Below are 23,812 nucleotides of genomic sequence, written 5' to 3' on the forward strand. Positions count from 1 at the left end.
ACCACGAGGGCTGTACATTCGAGTAAACGAACATGTAAAATTGTACAGCATAAAACTCAGTGATCCCGGAAATTCGCCCCTCTATGGTAATACTTTCCATCAGTCTTGGGCTAAACTGCAGAACCCAACGCAATCTACAAGGAGAGAAGAAAAATATATGCGCAAGCACAACGGCTCACCGGTGAAGAGTTCCTTAGGCATTGATTCCGCGAGGGCGACGCCATCCCATCTGCAGCCCTCCAGGAACAATCCGTACACGACGCAGCCTTCTCTCGGCCTCTCCCTCGGCTTATCCGGCAGCACCTGTCCGTTTTTTTTCCGCGCATGAGTACGTGACACGTACACGTCGGACAATAAAGCCCGAAAATTCTATATGTATCTATCAATCTTCGTTGCTCCCCTCGCACACACATACACACACACACACACACATGTATATATATCTACCTCAAAGGCAAAGTCGACGGTATCGACGGATACAGCCTGACGTCTGGCAAAGTTCTGCAGTGTGCCGGTGAGAAAGGCCTGGGGAAAGTAGAATCCGGAAATCCAGAAAGCTGCCGGTATCCCCTCGACCTGCCAGCTCCTTATGAAGCCTACTCTCCGACGCAGATCCTCCATCCAGGCACCTTGCGTCGGGCGACAAAGGACGACACGCGTATAATATATTTGTCGGATTGCGCCGAGGGAATTGATTGTCATTGTTCGCTATATGTATGTGCTTGTGCGTGCGCGCGCGTGTGTGTGTGAGTGCGTATAAGGTACCGAGAGGCTTGAGAGAGGCGAAGGCGAGGCTCTGCCAGTTCTCGGGTACTCGGTTGCTGTACATCAACTCGGCCATGGATTCTAATTTTTCCGACATCACGACGAGGCCCTTAAGGCCGCGCAGTAGATCGTTTAGACTGCTCGACATCTCGGCGAGCAACGCGTTGTAGCGCCTCGATTCTTGGAGCAGCACCGTGTTCAGAGATTCCTCGTAAGACACCGGGTACCTTATTGTGTAATGTACATTGATTTTTAGGCATCAACGCCTCTGGTGATGTTGTCAAATGATTCATTCATAGCGATTTCGATGCACATATTGAATAGTATATAAAGCTAGAATTTTCAATAAGCATAACATGTTTACACGACAATTCGCTCGAATTAATGTACTAATCTCCGAATGTTTAATCAACTTCAAACTGCGTGAGCGCATTAAAATACATTGATTTTTAGGCATCAACGCCTCTGGTGATGTTGTCAAATGATTCATTCATAGCGTTTCCAGACGCGCAACGAAAATGTACAATTTTAAATAGGTGAAAAACATATATAAGTGAAAATTTTATTTTATTTTCAGCGGCGGCTACGAAAATACTCTACCTCGGAGTGGCTTTATCTATGAGACTAGCTTTTCCACGGCTTTGGCATAGCAGATGCAATTTTAATTTCCTTCAATTTTGTTATGGCGGTCCTGTGTGCTTTAAAAAGGTGTACAGGAGTACCATAACGAAATCGCAGAAAATTTAGCTCGTATATGAAAATCTGATGATTCTAGGTATTTAAATGAAATATGCAATAATTAATTACACGATATAAAGCTTTAATACTGCGAATGTTTTTACATATTCTCACGCATCATAATTCGCATCGAAATTCAAGCTTTTTGTTATAAAGCAGCTTATAATTAGCACGAATTCTTGAATGAAAATCTCCTTTTAGCTTCATTATTTAGATTTAATAAAACTATAGCTTTAATGGCAAAATCTGAAAATAGAGTATTGTGTACCTGTTCTGAACGTCGGCGAGATCGAAAGTTTCCGGGAGCGTCTTCAAAATGCTTTCGGCTAGCGCAGCGGTGACCTCGTCTTTGCCCTTGATGGAACCGCCGATTTCTCGAGGCTGCAGAGCCAATAGGGTCGCTAAGCAGGAGTAAGTCTCGGCTCTGGCGTAGCTTATGTCCGCATTCGCGTGAAGACCGAAGACGCCTGGCTCGTCGTTTAAGGGGAAACCTTTTACGAGCGTGATGTAGTCGGCGAGGCTCGTTTCTGCTGATGGCTGATCGAGACATTTTAGGTCTATGGCAATTTAAGCCCCGTGTAGCTTGGAGTGTTTTTTATTGAAGAAAAAGTGATAAAGCGTTTGTCTATATACGAGGCATTCCAATCTCCATATTATTTTAAGAAGAGTTCGTAATATGATTCGAGTTGCATGTATTAATTAAAATAATAAATAAATGCTGGAAATTTTATAGGAAGGTGCCAGGAATCGGACGCCGTTCGTTTGGGTGAGAGTCAGGTACTCTAACCACTCGGCCAACTTGCGAACGTTGCGAATGTTGGTATCTCGCCGGCCGAGAGCTTATGCCCATTAGCTCGGGTGTTCGGCAAATTTTACTCAACTAAAAATCAGCAATCCTTACTCGACCGAGTTCAGTAATTCTTGCTCAAGATTTCTACCCGTCGAGAGTTTGAAGGCTTTTATCTCACATTACCTGGCGATAATAGCCTTGAGCGTCGAACGGATGCCCCGTAGAAAGGGCGGCTTCGTTGTAGAAATTTTGTAAAAGAGTCAGAACGCATCTGCGGTCCCAGTCGTCGGTGAGTCGACCACCGTAGTTTATGTGGCCCGCAGTGTAGATAAGTACCTGCGCATGCATGAAATTACGCAATCAGTATGGCAACTAAATTCGAAAATATGAAATTATTTTCGTTTGAACAAAAGTATATAATAGTGCAGAAAAGCTGATAGATCTATATTTAAATTAGTTATACCAAAACATTATATGTAACTCACTTTGAAAGGCGTCTGCTCGTACTCCATCAGGAACATGTGCAGCTGTGACATGCATATTGCAAAATCTCCATCAGTGAACTCGTAGGGAATGTTGAATCCCAAAGGACCAAACTTTCTTCTCTCGAGCAGTACAGCGTGAAACAAACACAGCGAGAACAGCAGCGCCTTAAATTGTCCAACCTTCGGGTGCTCCGACTCGAGAAACTCCCGCATTTCTGGCACTTGCGTCGTGTAAGCTCTCAACACGTTCGCCTAGATTGTGACACGTATGTATTGGAACATGTAGTATCGACTATCGAACGCCAATAAAACAACATCTCGATTATAACGGTATTATATCGTTTTCACCTTGATGCCCCGCGGGGGTTCGATCGTCATTTTGCTGCCGTTTTGCAGAATGCTAACGGGGAAGGCTGCGGAGGGCATTGACGTCAGCCATAGTCGGAAGTCTCGATGCGTCATTTCGGGGGGGAGGCTTTCCACCAGAAGCTCCAATTTAGGCATCCAGCTTGGCGCCAAATGGCAGTTCTACACGACGATAGTGAGAGAGAAGGAGACATTTAGTCCCGTCATTGAACTTTCATTAATTATTAACGGCGCGGCCCTTCGTGATTCAAGATTATCGCGATTCAATGGCTCAATTGCGAAGCTCATTGTTTTCGACTTATAGTGCGCAGTCATGGGGAGGTTTGGCCATAGTCGCGCTGTTACAGAGATGAGAGAGTTGTGTGTGTGTGTGTGTGTGTGTGTGTGTGTGAGAGAGAGAGAGAGTTAAGCTTGTACTGGCTGCGCGATTTCGATGCACATATTGAATAGTATATAAAGCTAGAATTTTCAATAAGCATAACATGTTTACACGACAACTCGCTCGAATTAATGTACTAATCTCCGAATGTTTAATCAACTTCAAACTACGTGAGCGCATTAAAATTGCCGTTTTGCGTTCCTCAGATCCGTACTACATGTGTGATATAGTTTACGCGATGTAAAAGAACAGGCATATGCGTCATCAAAACTTATGATACAGTCGTAGTATATGCGTTGTTCGAAACGAGTATATACAAAATACTGATTTTGCATATTTCCGCGAACTGCCGTATATTCAACATCACAGAGCAAGAACGAGCGTCACGTTACAAGCATCAATTACGCGCATCATGGAAACTTGAATGAACGCGCCGACACAAGCGCACCTGTGATGAATCGCTCGAAATGAAGCTCAGCGTATTCAGAAGAGGCTGAGAGCGAGGCTATTTTAAAACGAGCTCTATCGATCCACCCACGAGCCATTGTAAGAATAGAAGGGGCGCGTAATTCCATTGCCGTGCTTTTCACTCATTTCCCTTCGCAAATCTTCCCAATTCTGACGCGCACTAACGAGTAACGTTCACGGCTATTATGCGAGTTGCAAGCTAGTCGAATAGGCGCAATGAGACTTCGAGCAGAATAACCCGTCGAATGTAAGTAGATGAGCGGCGTATACTCACTTGAAAGAAGAGCCAATAGCCGGCCTCGACGGACTGTCGAAGCATCACCTCGGCCCTCGGCCCCTGTCCCTGTCCGAGCGATATGGAATAAAGTTTTCTAGCCATTTTCAGCTTCTCCGCGAACTTGTGGAGCTCCGAAGCGGGATCGGTGCCACTCGACAGAATGAATATGAGGGGAGTTGTGGGGCTCGATTCCTCGTAAATCGCATCCAGTCCCGAGGTCTGCGGTTCGACGAAGCGCTCGCCGAGATTCTTAGCGATGTAACGCTGCATCGCATTGGTCACTTTGTCCGGTCGCAGGCACTTCAGCACTAGCAACTTTGAAAAATCGTCCAACTGGCTCTGCCATGGCTCCGGATACGAAGCGCTGCATGCGGAACGTTGAGTTTTTTTGAAGAATTGAGCTTTCTATGTGGGTGGTATAACAGCTAAAGCTCGATAGCCGATCGGATTTCGTTATTGGGTAAATGCAAATTGACAGTTAAAGATAGCGATTTTTCACGAAAAAGCCCTGATTTTCGCCTAAATCGCCAGCAAATACTGTGATCAACAAATACCTTTCGGGTTCAGGGTCGTCGAATATCCTTTTAAATTCCGAGATAAGAGACTTGAAAAACGATACAAAGTTCTGAAACTTGGGAAGGGCTTGCAAAGACTGAATTTCTATCCAGCAGCGCTGCGGCAGCCAATCTTTGGCGGGATTAGGCTTCTCCTACGATAAAAGAAAGTGCGCAAACGGGAATTTGTATATTAACGTTTGTTTTCGCGCGATAGGCAGACTGCCATGCTACCGTACACAGTAACATATTATACTCCCTTTTGTTTTTATTAGCAAATTTCGAGTTTAGTCCTAAGAGCTATAGTTCGTTGCAATAAGAGAACCGAAACTCAATTGAAAATTCGAATTTAGTCGCGCCATAATATAGTGCAGACAATAAAGCAACTATTTCGTTATAATAATAATTTGTGAATGCAATAATATGATGCTATTCACGATTAAGGTGTCCCTCTCTTAAGGGAGTCTCGAAGTCAATTAAAAATATAATTATCCAACGTAAGACAACACCTTGTCACGATTTACCATATAATTTTGCATTTTCGTAATTTTGATGAAAAAATTAGTTGCTTTCTTGTTCACGCGTATAACGTGGCGTGAAATCTGAAACTTCAATTGACTTTTTGCCCTCTTCAAATAGACTGGATTCTATCTTTTGGTATAATAGAGACCGAATTCTGGCTGAACAAATTCGTAAAAGGGTGTGCGCTCGACCGGAAAATTATAGTAAATTAGCTACTCACCTCAGGCGGAATCGTACCCGACAGCAGAAACCTCCATTCGTCCAGATTAACTAGTCCCTCCTCCATTTGAATGCGAATGCATAGCAGAAAGGCGAAGTGCAACTTGTGTTTTTCGAAAAGACTCCGACAGACCTCGACAAACAGGGCATAGGTAAAGTGCTCGTTGATATTTTTCACGCGTGTACCTATGCTCTCTGCAAGATTTGAAATAATAAAAATGTGAAAAATTTCGAGACAACCGAGAAAAGGGAGGAAAAAATGTGTTATGCACGACACTAACCGCTTTTGTCGGAGCCGATGATGCTACTGATGAAAATCCGGACGAACCACTCGAGCGAGTACTGGTACATCGTGTCTACTTGTTGCAAGTCGAGCAAACAAAAGAACAGAATCTGGGCACGTTCTGAGACCGGGATGTACAGCGAGCGAGCCGAATCAATGTCCGCTTGGGTTGCCTCAGCTGAATGTACCTTTACCTGTGGGCGAAAATCAGCGAAATGGATTTTCCAGGTAAATGCTTTATAATCAAAAATATAAAGAAAAAATGGAAAACTGATGTAAAAACGTTGCAGAATTAAAATTTGATGCAGATTTTAGCAGAATTAACAATCGTTAGACTGGAGCAAATGTAATGATAACATGCGGTCGAGTTACAAAGTATCCAGAGTATAGTCGGGTCACCCGGAGGTCTAAGCGCTAAAATCAAATGTGTGCAAAAATCGAAATTATGGTTGGGTTACGTTGTGCACAGTCTGTGACATATTTATAACGATAATTTTCAGCGACATTTGTTTCAAATTTTTATTAGAAATCGTTCTAGCACTAGCTTTCCGTTTATGATATCAGAACGTTCCGAAATGTCTCGCAAGTCTTGAGACAAAACGGAACAATATTTTCGCATTAATTACAAACTCACGGTAATATTGATTATCATACCCGCAAACATACTAAAATTCACTCAATTTATATAAAAATATAACATATGCTTTAATTTATACAAGGTTTATACATAAATAAAAATACTCATATAGATCCAGATGATAACTCAGTTTCGAAACAGATATAATTCAGTCCCAAAGATGTTTTCATGAGATTATTAATTAAGATACATTTGATTTAAAATATAAGATTTTATAAGCCAGGTTTGTCCCTATGTGTGTGACAAATCAGGGCAACTCACAAGGATCTATCCCTCAAGGCTCAAATTGTACTCGTCGCAAAATCTATGAAGCCGAAGCCCACTACTAAGGGTGTGCAAGCCCGAAAAAAGTCTCGAGATTTTTCGTCCCGTCTCGACTTTGAGAATCCGTCTCGTCCCGAAAAAAATATTCGCGATTACAACAGTCAATTATCAAACGCGACCTGGCACTAGTCGTTCACAGGAAATCAATGCAGCAACGTACTTCGGCGTATCGAGAAGACTTTTAATTTTATTAAGCCGAAACGCAGCTACCTATTATTAATGCGTTGTCGAAGAATTCGAAGAAATATTTACTATTTACAAATAACTACCTGGGTTAAAAATTGGTAGTTCTGCTGACTGTATTATTATTCTCATTATGTTTCTCTGGGCTATGAGTTTGGGTTCCTTCGTATCTTATATTTAAAAAAATTTTAAAGTTGATCTTCGTGAAATCCGAGGCAAAACCACTACGTAAGACTAACAATTTTCCAGCTAGACCAAAACGTATTTTTGTGCATTGTTTATGAGTCATTCTACGAGTAGTCGGACACATACGAGATTTTTTCGGGATTCTCGAAAAAGTTGGAGATTGTCGACGATTGACACGGGATCTTATCTCATCTCGAAAAAAATCACTACTTTTCTGTTTCACCACACTGAGTTATTGTCGGAAATAATATCTCTTCGAAAATATGTATGTTGTATTTTAAAAATGACTGCCGTTTATAAAATAGAAATAGAAAACTGTCATCCTATAACATTTCAAAATATCACGGGGACTATTAATTTTATTGCATCGATTCAGACGGCAACCTGTTGATGCTTTGACGACGAATTCAAAAAGATGTTCGCGCGAAACAATTACGCTGAATAATGTAAAAAAAGCGAATCTCACAACTGGTGCGCATTAAATCTTTTGACGAGCTAATACGGACGATCTCTTAGATTATAATAACGTTTGCATCAAATAAAAGAAATTCCAAACTGAAAATGAAAATTTTTCACGATATTTCATTTGATAAATTAAATTATTTCTTTTTGAGTTAATCTTGCGAAAAAATTTCAATTTTCCGTCTGTAATACTGTAATACGACAGCTGATACTACGCGCGAAGTTATATCCGCGAATTTGAATCGATGAATGTGCGCATTATAATACGTATATAGAGAGTTCTTACACTTGTAAAGCATGAAATTCTATGAAAAGCACATACGCAGTCGACTGAGCCTTTTATTAAAGCCAGGGATTTCGTGGTCCGGCTTATTTACACGCCCACTACATCAAAATTCAATCGGTCTGCACTTTCGTACACACGCAGCTGGCGAAGCCTGGTTCGATAAAATCTCTCCAAATAGGTATATTGCGACGGGGATAAATCCTATATTCAAAGGACAAATCACGCTATCGCGCGCAAACGCTGAAATGTTATTATAGTACAGAAGCGCGATGCGATTGACTGAATGGGCACTGAGAGCGGCGTCGGACCAAAGCCGCTCTCTACTACTAGTAGTTACGCAATTTCGCGTGCGCGGCTTCGCCGTCACCGTCGATTTGCCCCCAACACTTATCTACACACATACGTTCGAGTTTACGGCACGTGTACATTCGCGAGACGCGCACCTTGATTTCCTCGCTCTTGAGTTTCGACGCCTCGAGAGTGAGTACGAGATCTATGTCGTCGACTGCCGAGCCCTCGGACAGGGCGAGTCTCTGCAGGATCCGCGCCTCGATGTCCTTGAGCTCGCGTCTCATCTGCGCGCTCGACAGGATCAGGGCGCTGCGAGTCTCCTCGAGCTCCGGCCGCTCTTGCATCACCACCAGCGTCAGCATCTGGTCCTGGAGTGCGCTGAAAAAGAGAAGGAGAAGCTCTCGGGAAACGAGGAGGGGGACAAACGCTGGGGGCACTCGCCTTACCTCGCGGTGAGGCTGAAGTTCACTAGGAGCACTTTGACCGCGATTTCCGGGGCGTAGTGGGGGTTGGGCAATTTGCTCGTGAGGTAGAGACGAAAGTCCGGGTTGTAGGGGACGATGTTATCGGCGATCTTTACGCACAGCTGTCCGGCCTGTCGGAAGAGCGATCGCATCAGGATCGTGTCGAGCGAGGCCTCGAGCTCCAGAGCGACGTTCTCGATCAGGCAAGCGCGACCGAAGCGAACGCAGCTCTCGACGACCCGCAGCAGGTCTTTGTCCGTCATGCGCACCGTCGACAGACCGCTCAATTGGCCCTGGAAATGCACTCATTCAAAAGGGCGCGTATACTTGATCCTGCCATTGGCCATCATGGCAGAACGGTTCGCTTATTATTTTTTTTCTTTTAACTTATCAGATACCAACCCGTACAGGTCATCCTTTTCCCTCCATTTTCCGGAACACACCTACCTGCACCAGCTATAATAGCGTTCGGTCGAAACATTTCTCCGGGGAAAGCTCTCTTACGTATAGAAAATCTATGCCCCGCGGCTCATCCCAGATTTCGCGAGCGCTTTTTCCAACAGGAAACACTAAGGAGAATTCTCAGTATGCTCTCGAACCTTTGAGGAAGCGGCCTTTCAGTTGAATTATTCACGCCGCGGTCGGAGGTATTATTCTTTCATGAAGCATATTTAGCGAAGCCCCGCCCACCCCAGTGCAGGATCCATAGAATTTTCAGGAATCTTCTGAGTGAGCATTATAAATTCCAGGAAATGAATCTAGAACCACAGGTTGCACTAACGAGTGCGCATCATGATCTGTATAATACAGCCTTGGGTTCGGCGAAGTAAAATACGTCATGAATAACAAAGGGGTAGATAATCTCCCTCTGGTAAAAGTAACAAGGCCACGCGTATGCGCTGAAAGAATAATTCGTTTCGAATAATCGGCTGAAAACACGTGTATTATATACGCACCCAGATCGAGGACAGAATCGAAAGGCGCGCTACGGAGAAGGATAATAATACTACTCCTCAACTCGACTAACCATATTGCGTATCCAGCGATTGGCCTGGCCCTGCGGATCGATGAACAAGGGCCAACGCTTCGACTTGCCGACCAGCACCGCGTTCTCCACCGACAGCGAGTCGCGCGGCAGACCAGCCATCTGCCAGCCGCGGATTTCCAGGGGATCCCCGAGGACAGTGACCGGGGTACAGCCTGCTGTGTGGGGAACGCCCCCAGTGTCGAGCTGACCGTACCACAACGAGAGCAGTCTTTTGCGGTAGGTGTCGATGAACGGCGTCAAGTAGGCTATGGCTCCTGCAAAGCATCAGCAACATGACTCGCGCGCTATATCCTGTGCGCGACTTTGTTTCAGGGAGTTCGCGGCTCGCTCGTCATTTATTACACGCTCGACTATCGCTGTTTTTCTCGATCGGATAAAATAACGCCGACGAAAGATGGTGCGAGGGAGCGCCGCACTATATCGCGCGCAAGCTCACGCTTTGAGTGTCGAATCATGGGGACAATCGGCTTTCCCGCTCTCGACCTTGTCGTCGACGCGAATGCGGAAGAGCCGCTATATCGCTTAACGTTCGTGCATAATTAAGCGAGGCTGGATCGATCGAATCTGTCGTCCATGAAGATACGTAGCATCCGATAAGCTCTCACCGGCCGACAAAAGAATGTCCCCGACTACATTGGTGAGGGCGAGCCTTATCTCTTGAACGCTGTCGAGCCACCTCCTACGCTCGCCGGCGAGTCCACTGATCAGTCGAACGGCTCTCGACATTCTCTCCTCGCACAGCTGCTTCTGCAGCTCCAGCTCGGCCTGCCTCGCCTGCTCCCTTTGGAACTTCTCCTGCAGCCTGTCCAAGCCGTCCTGCACCTCTCTGAGCTTGGCCATGGCCGAGACGAGGGTCGCCTCCGTGATCGCGAGCTCCTTTTCGGCCCTGCTGAGAGCTTCCATTTTTGGAGCTACGCGCAGATTGACGAAGTAGTAGTTGTACATCGCGTGAACCCACAGGCACAGCGAGTGGCATGCCTTTGAAGCTTGGAGCACCTGAATCGCGGGGAAGTTACTAGATACTAATTATAGTTCAACATAATCATACGAGTAGCCATTTCTTTCACTTTTTGCGGCTGAAAGTCCGGACTCTCGACGTAGCCTCGGAGCTTCTCTATCATCTCGTCGTTGAGCTCTTGCTTGTCGTAGTTCTCCAACGAGGCCAAAAAGTGTCCGGCGTCCGCTAGCATCTGGCTCCCAGGGGTCCAGTAGTCGTTTAACTTCTCGCCGGGCTTTTCCCCGGCTACCTGCTCTCGAAGCGAATGTTTCGCATTTAACGGAGTGGTATTATGAAAGTCGATTCAAATCTGTCAATTTACTTTTGTCGTCAGCAGCTGTTTTTTTAGTGCGCTCGAAGTCTGGATTTGAATCGACTTTCAGTGCATGCAATCGCACGTACATGCTTTTTCGAAAAAGCACCGAGAAGGAGATAATAGCAATTTGTATCGTTCACATATTTCGTTTTCGATGCTTCTTTGTAAAAATAGAGGCGATTTCAACGTGATCGCATTAGCTGGAATGTTTTCCAAGCGTGCGTTATTAATACAGAATTTATCAACGAGATTTATATTGTATCGAGGGATGAAAAGCGGATCAGTTATTTTTTTTCTCGGTTTTGTATTTCAACCGAAAACTTTCTGATTTTCGCTCTGTAATAATATCGCATTATTCGAATTTCATGTAAAATAAAGTTAAACTAAAAATGAAAAATCATAATTCACACGAAAGTTAGGCTGATGAAAAAGGTTGGTATGCCATCGGTAACAAAGCAATTTTTCCAATTTTTCACTATATACCTGCATTGCTATACTATACCAAGCGCTTTGTCAATGCATGAACCAACCATTTTTTTCCCCGCGTGCGTGAAAAAAGCTCTCCCCTCGTACCCTGTGAGGCTTGACTTTTTTGATGATGCAGATAGCCTCGATGACGAGCACGACACCCACGGGCGGACGTTTCATGGCTTTCACCTCGGTCACGTCGTTCTTGTTGAGCGCTTTTAAGCTCGCCTCGGCCGCCTCCAACATCGGTCTCGCCGTGCCTATAACACGAGCGGAATGACAGATTTGACAAGTCTTCTACATTAGGCTGAAAGAATCATCCATTGTATGGTGTCTCTTGTGTATCGATAAAAGTCTATAATACTCAGATCGGCTTCGGCTTCGTCCCGGATGGCTTGGTTCTCCCTCTTGAGTTTCGATGCCTCGTGCTCCTGTTCCGCCGCCTCGGCCCGAGCTTTCTCCGCTTCGACCTGTTGATTCGAATCCCTTTTTATTATTGGCACTTCAAAGCCGCAAACGATGCGTGTCTATCGATCGCCTCTATACTCGCCGTGTCTCGGGCTATTTGCTCGATCATCTCCGCCGCGATGACGGCCGCTCGCTCGAGCTCTGGTTTCATTTTCTCAAGGACTGTCTGCATTTCCTTAACTTCTACCTCCGTCGAAGCGAGTCGCTCGAGACCTGCGCGAAAATGAGTTTTCCTTTGAGTTGCACTGTTTTTCGTTGGAGTTATTCTCATCTTCTTATGAGCGAGCGACGGACCATTAAAACTTTAGTCTGCGATAATGAACTTCAAACTTTGTGGAGCTTTGTTATATCGTAATTTCTTTCTTATCACTTGTTACAAGCAGATTATTTGAATTTCTCGTCTGCTATTCTTGCAGAACGCATATTTCGCAGAAAACCGTAATAAAGACCAACCTGTCGACAGCCTGGATATTGCCAAAGTGAGCTCGTTCCTTTGTTTCGCCAGCAAATCACCGTAACTGGATATCAGCTCTAAGTAGCACGTCGGAGTCACGTAATTATGCCGGTTCAGTTCCTATAGGCCGCATCAAAGGAATCGCGTGTTGATGAGTTTGCATACAGCGCACAGGTCACACGTTTGGAGTGCATGGTATATAACGCGCTTCATTTAAACCACTAGAACTGACTTGGAGGTAGCATTGGCTGGCTTCGACGACGCTCGAATGCATGAACTGACAAGTATCGACGATCGACGTGAGCACCTCGTCTGTGATGCCTTCATCCTTGACGTTTTGGAGAAAGTGCATGGCTACCCGCTGGTTTGAAACATCCAGAATCGAGTCATGCGACTTGTATATTATGCTTTACCGCTGGTGTATGTGACATAGGTTAAATTGCGCGTATTATTATATTGCGCATATACGAGTGCGTTACACGAATAGTCGGATACTTTACGTTCGAAAAATCGAGCTTTTGAAATTTCGAGGGCACACTCACCAGACCAAGTTTTTTTACATGCGTTTGGACGTGCAATATGTAAAAAAGGAGCAATTAATAAAATAGTGCGAAAATCGTCGAAAATGCGAAAAATTCCTGAAAAGCCGGAAATCTTTTAGTTTTTTGTCATATTTTTACATTTTTTAATTCAGGGTCTCGGGCTCAGCTGTCCAATAATACCAGAAAAAGTAATGTTCGCTCGGCTAGGTAATAAAATACCCGGGGCGCAATAAAGGCCATTTTTGGCAATCAGTAATTGGTCCGTAACTTTTTGTTGGCATATGGTTTGGAGGTGGCACCCACGATTCTTACATATTGTATGTCCAAACGCATGTAAAAAAACTTGGTCTGGTGCGTGTGCTCTAAAAATTGCAAGTGCTCGATTTTTCGAGCGTAAAGGGTCCGACTTTTCGTAGAACGACTCATGTATACCTGTAGAGCGCTGTCTGGCCACGGATCAAACCAATCGATAGTGCAGAGGTTGACCAGAGCTGGAAACTGCCTGATTCGGGCTCGGAACTGCTCTCCTACGGGACTGTTGAGCATAAAAGTTGCATAAGCTTTCGCGAGAACAATTTAAGCCCCTTCTTGGCCAATTAATTTTTCTCAACAATATTAGCGTATTATATTTCTTACTCCCCGAAGCCTACGTCGAGAGTATAGCACGAGTCCCCAGATAATATGCGCATTTTAAACGATTCTCATTAAATGAGCTCCATTTAAGGGTTTATCGGTGGAGAGATAAAATTCCGGTTACGATTGTTTCACGTCTCTTCACGTCAAGTAAACAACGATTACAAAAAATGCATCATTAACCTCGAGCAGATGTGTAAATGAAAAAACGGATGTCCGCATATAAGCTGGAGACGCGGTTATTCATGCATATTACGCAGAAAGCTCGGCTGCTCCGGTGAGTTCGCATTTCAAATTAGCAAAACATCAATAACCGGAATATCATGACGTTTGGTTTCCCACGAGAAACAAGAAAACTGGAATGAATGATAACAAAAAGCGATTTGAAGGGTAGAAGTTATATTTAATAATATGAGAGAATAAATTATCGGTACACGGAAAAAAATGGTCAGTTGTGATAACCAAGTACTTGGTTGGGATAACCAAATTGCTTGGGAAAATACGCACCAACTATTTTGTTGGTATCATTTACCAAGTGGACTTATCAATATATTGATTTGTAATACAAACAAAATATATCGACAATGATAATTAATTTGTCAGTACAATCAAGATAATTGTTGGTTCAATAAATAATTTAGTTCTGATTACTAAAAAAATAGTCAAGTTTGTTTCCAGAACGATAAAGAAAAAAACATTTTTCTGATTTTTTTACTTGTTTTAATTTACTATTTATTGTTAATTATTATTATTGATTTATACATGCAGATTTATTTTATAGACCCGTTTACAATAGTCCGGGCGCTGGTGCCACGTGAGTGTAAATTTTGGCTCCCCTCAGTAACTTGAAGTTTTTCTATGTTTTTTGGGATGCGGAATCGAAATTTGTTGGTTACGAAGTCCGAAACCCGTTAGTTTTGTTATAAACAAATTACTGATTTACAATAAACAAATAATCGTTATTTGCAATTTAAAAAATTTAGTTACATTATTTAGGTATTTTTGAATCGAAAGTGTTACAGCTTTTTTCGTAAAACGCATACTTTTTGAGTTAAAAATCGTTGAATTTTTAGATTTCATGAGTGTGAACGGAAAAAAAAGCTGGAAAAATCGCGGCAATTCATATCTCTAAAAAATTAACTCTTAAAAAAGTAAAAGGTTAGGCGAGTTTGATATATTCCGTAACAAAATTACAGATATAAAAGAACCGAGATCAATCAAACAAAGTCAAGTTTATTATATTTAATCGTAATGAAGCAAAGAACAACTCTCAAGACTACTTAACTTGCCATGCCCGTTTCATTGTGCTTATAGCGTTTGTATGACGTTCTAATATATATAAAAAGAAAATTTAGTTGTTCACCAATAAACAAAATGGAATGGGCATGGTAAGTGACGTAATAATTATCTTGAGAGTTGTTCTTTGCTTCATTACGATTAAATATAATAAACTTGACTTTGTTTGATTGATCTCAGTTCTTTTCTATCTGTAATTTTGTTGCGGAATATATCAAACTCGCCTAACCTTTTACTTTTTTAAGAGTTAATTTCTTTTAGAGATTTCAATCCTTTTTTTAAAATTGTTTAGAGTATTTCATATTCAAAGTCGTAAAAATAAAATATAAGCATCTTTAGCACCATTCGACCATAGCTTTTTTGTAACCTTTTTATTACTAAGATGAAATCACTGATTGTTCTAATATACAACACCCTCGAATTATTTCTACATCTAGACACGGTGCGAACTACCCAGACCTCGTCATCGGCCACCCTGTACACCTAGACACCGCCCTTAAATGATTTTTACACCTAGACACCAAAAATCACGGGGCTAACTACCTAGACGTCGTTATCGGCCACCCTGTACCTCTAGACACCTTCCTCGAATGATTTTTACACCTATAGACACAACAAACCACGGAGCGCGCCACCTAGACCTTGTCATCGGCTACCCTGGCAAGCTAGTTACTGTTACAGCTCCGGAACGCAGAGTATGCACTGGCAACCTCTTAATTCAAAATATCGTAATCTATTATTATATTTTCTTGAGAAAGCAATTCTTATCTGTATATAGCTTTGCGGCCAACTTCACGGTCCTAACACTTCTTGCGGCTAGCTTAACGGTCCTTTCGGGACCTTTAACATTTTGGGCTGAAGAAGAAAAACGTAATTTTAGCATTTGTGGATTATGCACTCATATATTATAAAAATAAGCAGCTTTTTCACTAATATTTTTGTTGGAAATCATAGTTTAGCTCAGAAAATATACTAATAAGCCAAAAAATCTTACGAACAGTAACAATAAGCATTTTTTTCTGTATCATGAAAAATCCGAACACCAATATAGAAGTAAATAGTGTCATGGGCGGCGCGGCTTCGTCTGCTTCTCAAGCTCGCCTTCGTGGCGCTGCCGCGCCACTTGATTTTGTGAAAACTTTATTGATTTTTAACTCAAAAAGTATGCGTTGTACGAAAAAAGTTGTAAGAGCACTTTCGATTCAAAAATACCCAAATAATGTAACTAAATTTTTTTCATTTGCAAATAACGATTATTTGTTTATTGCAAATCAGTAATTTGTTTGTAACAAGAAAACTGACGGGTTTCGGGCTTAAAAATCGAACAAATTGTGCTCGCATTTCAAAACGACGTAGAGGATCGGGATAAAAGAAAATGGTTTTCTAACTTTTGCAAAAGGAGACCTTCTAAAATTTCAGCCTGATCGGTCGAAAATTGCGTGAGATATCGCATCTCACACATTTTTCGCACACGAAACTATAAGGCACTGCCGTGTCACGGTCGTGCCTAAAAATCGGCTTGGTTTAATTAATCAAGCACTTAGTTCTTATAACCAATTTTTGATTAACCAATTATTACTTGGTTACCACAACTAACCATTTTTTTTCCGTGTATATACAGTAGGTATATCAGGTGAATAGAAAGCCCACTGACCACATGCTGACGACCATGTGCAAGTTGTTCCGAACGGATTTCTGGTACGCCGCCAAAAGGTTGCTCCTGTTAATCTGCAGACCGGCCTCCTGCACGCGGGAGCGCATCGCTTGGAAAATACTGTCCAGCTCGTCCGGCTGATAGATGTTCGGCACGTCGCCACTGCTCAGAACGTTGTTTATGTCCTCGAGAAAGAGCTCGCTTTTGATTTGCGTGTCGGAGAAGAGGAAGACACGCAGAGCGTGTTGCAGTCCCGTTTTAAGGAGCAGCTGCTTCACGTCCTCGCGCCAGTCGCGCGTCGAGTAAGCTTGGCTCAGCTCGATTTGAAAGCAGCCGTAGTCGGCGATGTGCGCCGAGAGCTTAGTCAAGCTCTGCCGACCTGTCACATCGTTGCGGATCTCATGTACTTACAGCGTCGCTTGCAGGCTGCGCGCGTTCGAGGTTGTATAATATATACCGTATTATGTACTCACCCGAGCCACCCATTCCCAGCAGAAGAACGTTTCCGGGCGACTGGCGCAGGATCCGAGTTATTCTGCAGACGTGAGCCATGGCGTCCTCGAAGAGTACCAGGCTCAGAGGCGTCGTGCTCGAGCCGTTGTAGTCCTCGAGAAAGTCCAGTAGAGACTTCTCCAGCTTTCATCCGGCGTCAAATCGGAACTTTCAATTTTGCACAGGCTCGAACGTAACGCGCGCGCGCGCTCTGCACATAAGTAATAGCTCTACTCACCGTCTCTGCGCTGGGAACGCGCTCGTATCGACCCTCGGAGTTGCAAAAATCCGAGTAGAATAAAGTTTTCCCCTTCGCAAAGAGCTCGCGCGCGTGACCGACGTCGTAGTTGAAATTACTCTGCAAGCTCGTCAGCAGCAAATGCTCGAACCAGTTTCGGTCCGCCTCGTTCGTCAGTCGGTCGCTGAAGACCCGGCAGTTTTCGTGGTACCACAGCAGCAGCAGCTCCTCCGTTTTCTGTATTGTCAAATTGGACCATTGCCGTGCGTGAGTCGTTTTCGACTCGTTGTTTTTTAATATTGCGGGTATACGAGACGAGAGTTGACTCACGCGGATCCGCGCTGGCTCGGCCATGAGAATACCCTGAACGACTTTGCCCAAATCCCTGACGTTGAAGGTGTAATGCGATTTGTCGGGAGTCGGCAGGAGCTCTTTGCATATCGTCGCGAAGACCCTCACCGTGGCGTCGACCATAGGCCCGAGCAGCTCCGCCTGGCTCGTCCTTGACAGCCAAGATGACAGTATACTGCCGAAGATGTTTTTCTGAAAAACATTGCGATGTTTATCTTCGATCGTCGCTCGGTCGCTTGTTATAAAGCCCGCAAGCTCCCTGCGGCCAGATAGAAGGCTATAGATTTCATGTGGAGCAAGCACGCTAACTATAGGTATGTAGCACCTCGGCAATATAATAGCGGAAAAATTATGGCGACGCAGCGCCCCGAAGTTATACACGAGGCCTAATTGCGCTGGTCTGGCAGGGGGCAGCTGAAGAGAAGAAAAAGTCGCGCGCGAAGGACAAACAGGCGCTAATCGCGCGCACGAGCAAGCTTTGACGTCGCTCCGTCATTAACTGCAGATATGTGCGACGGCGGCATTAATTATCTCGGCTTGTAAGGGCGTGTCTTTCGCGCTCTCGCTCTCTCTCTCTCTCTCTCTCTCTCTCTCTCTCTCTCTCTCTCTCTCTCTCTCTCTCTCTCTCTCGCTCGCTCGCTCTCGCTCTTCTTTGAGTTGACGGAATAATACCAAACGCGAGGCGCGAGCGTATCAAGGGTCCTAATAACGCCATGCAGAAGTGTTAAGGTCACGAGTTTCGTATGGAATTTTATAGCACAGCCTATTCGTGTCATAAGCAGTTCTATTTTGAACCGCGCGGTTAACGCACGAAATACTTGATGTTGAATTCAATTTTTTTTATTACTTATTTTGATTGGAAATTTTCCATAAAACACGCTCCCAAAACCCATTTAAAAAAAAAGAACTCTCGCAAAGTAATAAACGAAATACTTCGCTTTCAGGGCTTTTAATTTGAATGTTTAGAAAATGTTTTATACACAAAAAGGTCACGTAATAAGCGGAAAAAAGGAAAAAATTTAGTATTTTCATCTCCAACAACTCATTCAAATTAAAATCTTTGCATTCATACCAAAACTACAAGTGTACAAAGGAATCCTCCCTGGTAGAAAATTCAGCATATTATGGCGGTATTTGTATAAAATTTTTTCAAAATAAGGTAATATTATAAGTTTGTTTCAAAGTATTTCCAGTATTTCTAGATATACGTCATTTTAACATGCGTTGACGATAAAATTATTGCCATAATATGCTTAATTTTCTACGAGGGCTCTTGAAATTTTAGCCAAAAATAACTACTCATTCACTTGGAATTCTACGGACAGTAAAAAATTCCCAAAACATTGCACCGAGTGCCACAATGGGTAATTAATGTTTCAGCACGGTAACGTCAAAAGTTTTATTAAAAAATATCACTAAAAAAATTTTCATAAAATTTACTTTGATTTTGTAATTTTCCCTTGTGAATCTTTTTTTAAGGGTTAACAGTGTTGCGTCCCCTTGACATGTACATACTAATTTACAGTCATTAATAATCATAAATAAGTTTACACAATTTTAATTCACCTTTGTCTCGTCCTCCATTTCGGGAAATGCGACGAAATGAAAGTGACGCAGGAGCCGAGATGTCACGGGATTTCGACCGCCGCCAGGTGGTCCCATTGCCCCAATTATGCTTACGTCCTCGATCAAACGGAACGAGCCTATATCCTTCCTGTCGTACCATCCTGAAAACATGATTGTTGATTCTACGAGGGTAGAATAATATACTTTTCTTCCGCTTTAGTGAGCACCCAGGTTTCGCATCCGTACAAGAGCACCGGCAATGTTATGTAGTCCTGTATACCTTAATTTTGAAGTTTTTGGATAGTAGCTTCATAACTTTAGTAATTTATTCACAGTGTATAGAAGCAAGCATTACCTGAGTGAATCTCGGCTTCGATTGCATTTCGATCACCCAAATTCCCCCCTCCTCTTCCTCGCAAATGCCCAATTTATCCATGATCATGAAATTTTTCCGAGCAGTATGGGATATTATTATTGCTTGTTGCAAAGAGAGCATTTTCACGTGATTCATCAACGCTCGCTATATCGATCAATCGCAGTTACGACTAGCATTGATAACAGAGTTTGACGAACGTAATATGCAATGTGGATACATAAAAGGAGAAATTTCATCGGTGACATTTAAATCCCTTTCGACGTTCGTCGGATAAATGTAATACACAATCATTGAGGAGGCTGAAGATCTAAAAATCCTAGCCCGAGTCGCGTTAACGGCCCTACGAATCCGCTGCCATCATTTCGTTGTACGCATACCTGTTTTCCCTTCGTCCTTTTTTTACAAACCATTATATGATTCCCACAAACTACCCCCGGGCTGATGGACTTCCATAAAAAAAAGGGAACCATCCATACCTATACATACATGCAGTCAGATACTACGCAACATGCATGAAAAGATATAGAACTCTATACTCGTTTATATGCGGGTACTTCGTAATATATAGCAGGGCGTATTCGTGCGCCGAAGGGCCGTTTTTATTGCGGCGGCACGAGTCGAATGTGCGCCAAGAGGTTTGGTGAATATTTGATAAGCACATGAGTTGTCCATAAATTGAAAATCGAAACGATCGACACGTGACTATCTTATATATAGGTATGCATAAGTAGATATAGCATTCGCAAGTTATATCTGCTCACAAATCTATGGGGTGGTATAGGAAAGTACGTGGAACAACCTTTAAAGTCCATGAATTGACGGAGAAGTTCGATGGGTGGCTGGGCGCCGTAGGTCTCCAGCGCCGGCATGTTCAGGTCATCGATGAAGAAGATCTGTCTCTTTGTCACCGGTGGTCCATACACACCTTTTCTCCTCTTATCGAGCTTGCCGTCTATCAGGTCCTACATCAGGTATATGCACAATAATATTTACCTGGTATACCTATATAACGAGCGCATACCTGAGTCTGATTAGCAGACGTCCTAGCGGAAAATATGACAAAGTCACAGACGTATCTCTTGGGCATATCCCGTGACAGCTTGGCCGAGACGGTCAGGGTTTTTCCGCTACCGGTCGGCCCGACGCACAGCACATTACAGTCTCTAATTAGAAGTCGATCGATCAGCGCTGAAGTGCGCACCATGTCGACCGTCGGAACCTCCATGTCTGTAGCGATTATGCAGAATCTGCATTAGACTTAGCCTACAGTAGTATTGATCAATTCATTCCGCGTCAATAATCGATAACTCGCTTCGATTATACGGCTCGAGGCTTTTTTCCAAGCAGAATCGATTATATACTGCTCGCTGTTGTTATACGGTATACGAGCACACGGCGCAATAACCAACCTGAAAATTTATCCTCTGCTCTGACAATGAACGCCGGAACATCCTCCAGCCACTTGACCCAGCGAATTTCGCTCTCCTCTTCGCTCTCGTGCAGTCTGAAAAGCGAAATTTCGATGCATACCTTTAATGACAAGAGATAGTTCGATCGCTTCATCAGGCGTCCTTCGCTATTTATACCTGTAATCGTAGACCAAGCCGTCCTCGGGGAAGATTAATCGACAGCCGGCGTTCCTTTGCAATCTCCGAAGCCAATCGCTGAAGAGGTAGCGGCCATCGTAATCGCAGGTGGCACCGATGCTCCAGACGAGCGCGAACGCCGACCAGGGCTCGATCAGATGTGCTGTAGTGCAACGATTAGGGTACCCCCGGCAATGAAGCCTTTTCTTTCCGCGGACGATAGAGGAAGCTCTTACCCACTAGTGATTTGTCGTCCGAGCTCTTGGACGAGGCAATTTGAGAATCCATCAGGTTAAAGTAGGATCTGATCAGGCCCGAGTCGACGCTCGTAACTATCTCGCGCAAATCGCTTCGCAAGTACTGCAAGCTCGACGGTAGGAGGAGGTAGGCCAGCCGGGATATGTCGGCCGCGCTATCGGTCATGCGCTTGACCAAGTAATTTATATGGACATGTAGGTGGAACGGAATGCGAGATTTAGCTATCGGTAGTTGCAAAGTTGTCAGCGGGCGCGCGCGCGGAAAAACTATGCGATTTATCGCGGAGCTTGCGTGAAGCTTACTTCGGGCAATTTCTGGACCCAGCAATCGATAAGCGGCTTTATTCCTAATCCTTCGGGCTCGAGGTAGACCATGCCGCATCTAATTTTCAGAAGTAAAATCGATATTGAATTGGGGTGGTTTCTCGTTCATTGTCTATATATATATATAATACTCCTACAGTATCGCGAGAGTGTCTTTTTTTATGTCCCGATAAAAGCGCGCCGTCAAAAAGGTCTCTATTTACGAAAGCTCTCGCTTCGCGTTACAAAATAGGGGGAAAACATCAATTAGACAGCGTTCGAATGAGAGCTGTCGGGCGAGAGAGTAGAGACGAAAAAAGAGTCGAGAGCAAGCAAAGGTATACAAGTTTAACCGGAGCTGGCCTGGATTTTCAAGACGGGAAGAGCAAACGTTGCGAAACACGTGTTGCTCGCAGTACATATATATACGTCCGTCGGTCCGTTGGCTTCGGCACTGAGCCGGAAGAAAGGAGTAGCGGTAGCTATACGTATAAGCCCACGCGCTTGCCGGATAAACTGAAACTGCGCGTACAAACTACAAAAGGCCGAGATGTCAAGCAAACATTTGTTGATCATGAATATGCAATTCGTCGAGAGGAGAAGACGGAGATGCGCATTTGTTGCTTTATATATATATATATATATATATATATATATATATATATATATATATATATATATATATATAAAGCAACAAATATATATATATCTGCGCAATTGACGCGAATGCGATGCCATGGAACAAAAGTCGAGCTTTTTACGAGCAACGAGCCATATACATATAGAAACGAAATGATATGTACTCGATAAAATGATCTGTTTATAGAATTGCTAGGAAATTTGCCGTTAGGTATGATTTTTGTTTTGTTGCCAATGAGAAAAACAAGTCCGGCCTGAGGTAATTCTCGAAAACAGAGTGTTTAATAGTACATTGTACAACAAGGGGCGAAAATGGGCCTTTCCAAGCGAGGACAATCATCCGAGTCTGAAAAAGCACATTCGCCCCTCGTTGTTCACCGTACTTTTTATAACAAGTGTATAAGGAATACCATTTTTGTCGTCTATGAAATAGATCGAGCATAGAGAAAATTCTGGAAAATTTTGGAAATTATTTCAATAGTTTTTAACGATTTAAAGCTTTAGTAAGGAGATAAAAAAAAATAAATCAAGAGAAGCGAAAATGACCATTTTCGCTCTTCTTGATTTCCGATTCTCAAATCATTGTAGGCTCGTTCTACCTTATAGGGAGCGGAAATGGATGAATTTATACATGTATTATGACTAGGAACTCTTACTCTACATTTTGTCTAACGCTCGGAAAACCCTATTTTCGGTCCACTTTATAGGCGCCGAAAATGGTCTTTTGTATACACGTGTTATAAAAAAGGTGTTTATTAATCCGCGTGTTTTTCTCGCCAGGCAGCCGGATCAACCATTCGCACTGGCTCAGCTTATACGCAGAATTTAATTTCGAGCTTCGATACCCGCCGGGAGCTATTTGTTCTATTCAGTACGCATGGGCGAAGATGAAAGGAAAATTAAACGGAGTAAGAAAAATAGTTTCTGTAAGCAAACCTGGAAACGGTGGCCGGCGATGCAACCTTCAAATCGGCCACCTCGAAAATCATAGTCTGCGTGGGTGACAGTCTCATGATCTCGCCGGACGACAGGCAGAGCTTTTTGTTGTCGTCGAGTACGGTGTTCATGTTCTCGATCCAGACAGCATCGACCGGCCCATCGAACACGTACCAACGTTTGTCATCGTCCGTCGCTGCTGTGCCCGCGCGAATCAGCATCGGCAATATGCCATCCGTCCTGGACAACGTATATGTGCACAATTCCGATGTGTGTCACATTTTCTATTGTGCTTTGATATAATTTCGCGTTGTATTGCGAGTTCGCGTGCGATCGAAGCGTGGGATGGCCTATGAGTTTCCCATTGCTTTTACTGAAGTGTAAACAATAATTGTACGATATCGTCAATAAAGCTCGCGGTTTTGTTTCCCATATTTTGATTCGGTGCTCGAGGTTACATTACGGCTCGCGAACTAAATTTCGTCCTCGTTTACAGTTAATAACTCGCAATAA

General features: G+C 43.5%; 1 protein-coding gene across 6 annotated transcripts in view; it reads right to left on the reverse strand.

The window, feature by feature from the left end:
• LOC100114223 (dynein heavy chain 1, axonemal) overlaps positions 1 to 23,812 on the reverse strand; it is a 55,317-nt gene that overhangs the window by 486 nt on the left and 31,019 nt on the right. For 2 of the 6 annotated variants that reach the window (XM_031931146.1, XM_008206625.2), the window contains exons 25-58: positions 23,300 to 23,539; positions 21,725 to 21,803; positions 21,401 to 21,590; positions 21,165 to 21,327; positions 20,988 to 21,082; positions 20,600 to 20,805; positions 20,378 to 20,540; positions 19,203 to 19,363; positions 17,616 to 17,828; positions 17,286 to 17,522; positions 17,029 to 17,191; positions 16,556 to 16,934; positions 13,405 to 13,507; positions 12,663 to 12,791; positions 12,430 to 12,550; positions 12,059 to 12,189; positions 11,873 to 11,978; positions 11,614 to 11,768; positions 10,795 to 10,974; positions 10,333 to 10,723; positions 9,707 to 9,981; positions 8,662 to 8,972; positions 8,368 to 8,593; positions 5,845 to 6,040; positions 5,565 to 5,758; positions 4,823 to 4,977; positions 4,266 to 4,632; positions 3,127 to 3,306; positions 2,779 to 3,030; positions 2,477 to 2,629; positions 1,772 to 2,040; positions 766 to 992; positions 448 to 629; positions 180 to 303 (exon numbers count right to left, since the gene is read on the reverse strand). In XM_031931146.1, coding sequence (XP_031787006.1) covers positions 180 to 303; positions 448 to 629; positions 766 to 992; positions 1,772 to 2,040; positions 2,477 to 2,629; positions 2,779 to 3,030; positions 3,127 to 3,306; positions 4,266 to 4,632; positions 4,823 to 4,977; positions 5,565 to 5,758; positions 5,845 to 6,040; positions 8,368 to 8,593; positions 8,662 to 8,972; positions 9,707 to 9,981; positions 10,333 to 10,723; positions 10,795 to 10,974; positions 11,614 to 11,768; positions 11,873 to 11,978; positions 12,059 to 12,189; positions 12,430 to 12,550; positions 12,663 to 12,791; positions 13,405 to 13,507; positions 16,556 to 16,934; positions 17,029 to 17,191; positions 17,286 to 17,522; positions 17,616 to 17,828; positions 19,203 to 19,363; positions 20,378 to 20,540; positions 20,600 to 20,805; positions 20,988 to 21,082; positions 21,165 to 21,327; positions 21,401 to 21,590; positions 21,725 to 21,803; positions 23,300 to 23,539 — 6,716 coding nt within the window. Of the gene's footprint in view, positions 1 to 179; positions 304 to 447; positions 630 to 765; positions 993 to 1,771; positions 2,041 to 2,476; positions 2,630 to 2,778; positions 3,031 to 3,126; positions 3,307 to 4,265; positions 4,633 to 4,822; positions 4,978 to 5,564; positions 5,759 to 5,844; positions 6,041 to 8,367; positions 8,594 to 8,661; positions 8,973 to 9,706; positions 9,982 to 10,332; positions 10,724 to 10,794; positions 10,975 to 11,613; positions 11,769 to 11,872; positions 11,979 to 12,058; positions 12,190 to 12,429; positions 12,551 to 12,662; positions 12,792 to 13,404; positions 13,508 to 16,555; positions 16,935 to 17,028; positions 17,192 to 17,285; positions 17,523 to 17,615; positions 17,829 to 19,202; positions 19,364 to 20,377; positions 20,541 to 20,599; positions 20,806 to 20,987; positions 21,083 to 21,164; positions 21,328 to 21,400; positions 21,591 to 21,724; positions 21,804 to 23,299; positions 23,540 to 23,812 lie in introns of those variants that run through there. The other 4 variants (XM_031931151.1, XM_031931153.2, XM_031931162.1 and 1 more) reach the window with 4 other exon arrangements.

The sequence above is a fragment of the Nasonia vitripennis genome, chromosome 1 (assembly GCF_009193385.2).
Source record: "Nasonia vitripennis strain AsymCx chromosome 1, Nvit_psr_1.1, whole genome shotgun sequence".
Taxonomy (NCBI): Eukaryota; Metazoa; Arthropoda; class Insecta; order Hymenoptera; family Pteromalidae; genus Nasonia; species Nasonia vitripennis.